Source organism: Anthonomus grandis, chromosome 20 (assembly GCF_022605725.1).
Source record: "Anthonomus grandis grandis chromosome 20, icAntGran1.3, whole genome shotgun sequence".
In the NCBI taxonomy this organism is placed as follows: domain Eukaryota; kingdom Metazoa; phylum Arthropoda; class Insecta; order Coleoptera; family Curculionidae; genus Anthonomus; species Anthonomus grandis.
The window spans coordinates 4,809,080-4,813,435 of NC_065565.1; the positions used below are offsets into that span (position 1 = coordinate 4,809,080).

At 35.5% G+C, this 4,356-nt stretch overlaps 1 protein-coding gene across 1 annotated transcript; it reads left to right on the forward strand.

Annotated features, from left to right (window-relative positions):
* The first annotated feature begins 2,356 nt into the window (after positions 1 to 2,356).
* LOC126748009 (40S ribosomal protein S13) lies at positions 2,357 to 3,996 on the forward strand. The gene is made up of 3 exons (XM_050457014.1): positions 2,357 to 2,509; positions 2,701 to 2,828; positions 3,634 to 3,996. The coding sequence occupies exons 1-3, from the start codon at positions 2,487 to 2,489 to the stop codon at positions 3,936 to 3,938; spliced, it is 456 nt and encodes a 151-aa protein (XP_050312971.1). The 5' UTR covers positions 2,357 to 2,486; the 3' UTR covers positions 3,939 to 3,996.
* Positions 3,997 to 4,356: the final 360 nt, after the last annotated feature.

Genomic DNA, 4,356 nt, shown 5'->3' on the forward strand with positions numbered 1-4,356 from the left:
GACGCGAAATTCGGTTAGTGACAGATCTTTTAACCGGTCACTAGTACTTAAGAAGCCATCTCCATACTATCGGTATTGCCGACAACCCGGAATGCCGATGGTGCTGTGAGGAGGATGAAACCGTTGACCATGTAGTCGGGGAGTGCCCAGCACTCACGCGCGCCAGTTTCAAATACTTGGGTAACACTTTCAGTGTACCGAGCGACTTTAAGTCCTTCAGATCAGAGAACCTTATCGGTTTCTCTAAGGCCAATGGGCTCTGGTAACCCCCGGTGGGGCATGACGGGTCCATCAGGAGACCTATATGCACAACTGCCTTGGCAGCCCACTGTTTCGTCAATTCAATTCAATCATTGAAGCTCCCGCCAATAGTGGTTCTATATATTATAATTATAAACACACATTTTCAATTGTGTTGCTAGTGTTAGTTGACGTGAATTACAAATTTGTTGCCGTTGATGTTGGTTCTTATGGGCGAAACAGCGATGGAGGCATTTTTGCAGGTTCTAATCTAGGAAAGCGTTTAGAACAAAACACGCTTAACATACCTGCAGGCAAGAATTTACCTAACTCTATAATGTTTGCACCGTATGTAATAGTGGCCGACGAAGCGTTTCCCCTGAAAACATACCTAATGCGGCCGTATCCAGGACATCAATGAACAGGAGATGCTGATAAAACAAATTTCAATCACAGACTATCTTTTGGCTCGGCGACTTGTCGAAAATGCTTTTGGTATTTTGACGCAACGATTTAGAATATTTTGCAGAAGAATAAAACTTGCTCCAAAAAATGTTGATTATGTTATTCTATCTACTTGTGTAATCCATAATTTTTTATGCGAAAGGAAAGATTACACAATAGGTTAAATAAACCAAAACATACAAAATTCACCACGCATCATTTTAAATCCATTAGGTAACCAACCAGGAAGACCTGCTCAGGATGCCTGTGCCATAAGAGAAATATTTAAATAATATTTTGCATCGATAGCACGACGTCCTGCTAATTTTGATTAATTTTCTTTCATTTTTATTTAGATGTAAGTACCTATAAATCTATGTATTATGCCCAAGAATAATATACAGTCTGCATCAAATGGGGTAAAAATAATTTCAAGAAAAAATCCCAATTGATGCAGACTTTATGTGTGACACTGTATAATAGCTACGAAAACCTATTACATTTTTTTATTACTCCTAAATTTATCACAAAAAAAATGTATGTAAATGAAATATATTCTATAAATAATCAGTAAAGGTTTTTATTTACCAGTTTGTTTCATTTCCAAAGCTATTGATTTCCACACCAAGTTTTTAAATTTGATTCAAATATTTTGGATGGCTCATATCATAAATACTGAGTATTTGCGTACACTTTCCAACAGTTTTTCGTCATCCATTTTGTGAAACTTCTCTCGCAATAATCAGCCAACATTCAACAACTATTGTCTTTCCGAAAAAACGGCGCTTTGGATGCCCGGCAAAACATTTCATGTTAGGACGAGTCGTGACGGGAAATAAGCCGTTTTAGTCTATTTTTAAATATGTTAAAGTTATCTATTTGTTTTAACGAAGCAGGGAGTTGATTAACTAAGCTAATTCCTTCATAAAAGGGGGTCTTTTTAAAATAAACAACGTTAAATTTTGGCAAATAAAGAGCATCCTTACATCTAACATTATATTTATTAAAATCACTTACTTTGGAGAAATGTTCTTGATTTTTAAATACGTATAACAATAATTTAAACATATAAAGTCCGGGCATTGTTAAAATATTATATTTTTTAAATGTTTCACGGCAGCTCTCATTATGGTACACTACACCATAGTATACACTCAGTAGACCCTTCATTCCTAGATGCCTTTTAAGGGTAAACAATGAAAAATACAGTCTAGATAGTTTGCTGCATATTTTGTCAATTTGAGAAAGAAAAGATAGCTCCCTATTATTTAAGTTGACAAAATGACCGCCTTAGACTGCCAAACACTTTCTTGATATTAATTTCGTACTCGCTATAACTCTGTTCGTGACACTAATCAACAAGCAGAACGAATTTTGTCTTTAATGTCCTCTAAAGTCCTTTGACTTTAGAGGGGGTACAGTGGCAATTATTTTATCCTATATAAATCCCTATTAAAAAAAATCAAGGAGGGTCAAATCTGGCGAACGAGCAGGCCAGTTGACCGATCACGGTTAATTTAAACAATTAATTTAAATAATTACAGACCTCTATGGCATAGTGGGGTGGAGCACCGTCCGCGCTACTATAAATAATTATTTTACTTTAATTTAATTGTTTATATCATTTAATGCCCGTTGAAAATAAATACAATAAAAACTTACGTGTGCACGCACCTTATTCTGTCAAAGTCAAACTGCTACGAAGTGTCATGAGAGCACAACCGTAGAAAGTTTTTGACAAGCCATTCTTTTTTGACGTCGCTGTGTTCTTCTGCAGACGAATTTTCTTTTAAAACGAAAAAATGGGTCGTATGCACGCTCCTGGGTACGTATTTCTTACTTTCATACTAAAGTGTTAACGTAGATCTTCACCACTTTACGAAAAAATAGCCCAGTCGTTTAATTTCCCTTAAATTCGATCGCTTTTACATCTATAACACGAGTTTGAGGTTATGATTCCGCGTGGTTCCAGTTGTTTTTTCTTAAAAAATTTTAAAATTTAATTCTTGTTTGTAGTAAGGGTATTGCCCAATCGGCCCTGCCATACCGAAGAAGCGTTCCGACATGGTTGAAAGTGACCCCCGAAGAGGTCAAGGACCACATCATGAAGTTGGGCAAAAAGGGTTTCACTCCCTCCCAAATTGGTAAGTTAGTTCTTCGTTATTTAGAATAACTTAAGAAAATGCTCCTGGAATTCACCTTTCCATTGATGCTTACTAGTACACAATGTTCCAGTTTAAAGGGATATAATTCAAATGTCTGAATAGAGTCGAGGGATGTGCCTGATTTAGAATCTTAATTTGTACCCAACTTCAAACATTATTTACTTAATTATGCTCAAGAGTGAGTTTGGTATGTGCAAAAATTCATCTAAATTTTAGTTAAAAAGATTGTATGGTGCCGCCAAAGTTGGTGGTTTAATGTCTTAAACATACTGTGGAATTTGGTTGTATCGAGAACAGGCAGTTTACAGAAATTAATAACACAGGTACAAAGGGTCAAAATTGGTTGAAAATATTGATTCGTTTACCAGTGGACCAATCCTATTTGTGATTTTAGACATGTGAGTACTGGCTTATTCCTGTGATAGTTCTTTCTATGGAATAATTTAATTAAATAAATGTCAAGATAGTTTAATTTTATCTAAATTAAGCGCAGATTTTTTGGACACAATGTATAAAGGTCATAAAGAAAGTATAATATTCTACTCGCATACAATAAGCTATTACTCGCAAACTTCATCCTCGTGAGTAATAGATTTCATTTATTAAATCTTCCTTATTATTGGCAATAATCATATTCTCCCCAGAAAGGGAATTTGCCTCATATTCCATAAACATTAGAACCTTTTAAGAATACAGGACACTCTTGCTACACTAAAACAACTATCCCAATTAGACTCGTTAGTTTCCTAGTGACAAAGTCGACAACAGTGTTTCTATTTCTTAGGTGTAATCCTCAGGGATTCCTATGGAGTTGCCCAAGTCCGTTTTGTTTCTGGCAATAAAATCCTTCGGCTAATGAAAGCCATGGGTCTCGCCCCTGATCTACCCGAGGATTTGTACTACTTGATTAAAAAAGCGGTGGCTATCCGTAAGCATTTGGAGAGGAACAGGAAGGACAAGGACAGCAAGTTCAGGCTGATTTTGGTCGAATCCAGGATTCACCGTCTCGCCAGGTACTATAAGACCAAGAGCGTACTCGCCCCTAACTGGAAGTACGAGTCTAGCACGGCGTCCGCCCTGGTGGCTTAATATGGAACTAGACCATGTTTTTTTTATTATTTTAAGTTAATAAAGGAAAAAAAAATTATTGTTTTTTTCGTTTTATTTACTATAATTCTATTTAGCCGAAAAGTGTTTTATACAGAAGAACTTAGTGATCATCCCAGAGGATGCTGGATTTAAAAAAAAAAGAAAATTAGATGTCAATGAAGTTGTATGACAATTACTAAAACCCCTTTGCTTGAAAAACTGTGTAAATTCTGTATGCCAGTCTTATTTTAAACAGGGAAAAATTAAAGCTCTAAGTCTCATCCTCAAAATGTCTTTTTATATGTATTAATCAGGTAACATGTTTCGCTAATAAAGCATCATCAGACCTACAATAAACAGAAAAACACGTAACTACAATAAAAAATTAGTAAATAATAAAAATTAGTTAAAATTACCT

Coding starts and splice junctions, on each gene's coding strand:
- LOC126748009 (XM_050457014.1), top strand. CDS start 2,487: ATGGGTCGTATGCACGCTCCTGG. Junction 2,510..2,700: donor GGTCGTATGCACGCTCCTGG/GTACGTATTTCT, acceptor TCTTGTTTGTAG/TAAGGGTATTGCCCAATCGG. Junction 2,829..3,633: donor TTTCACTCCCTCCCAAATTG/GTAAGTTAGTTC, acceptor TCTATTTCTTAG/GTGTAATCCTCAGGGATTCC.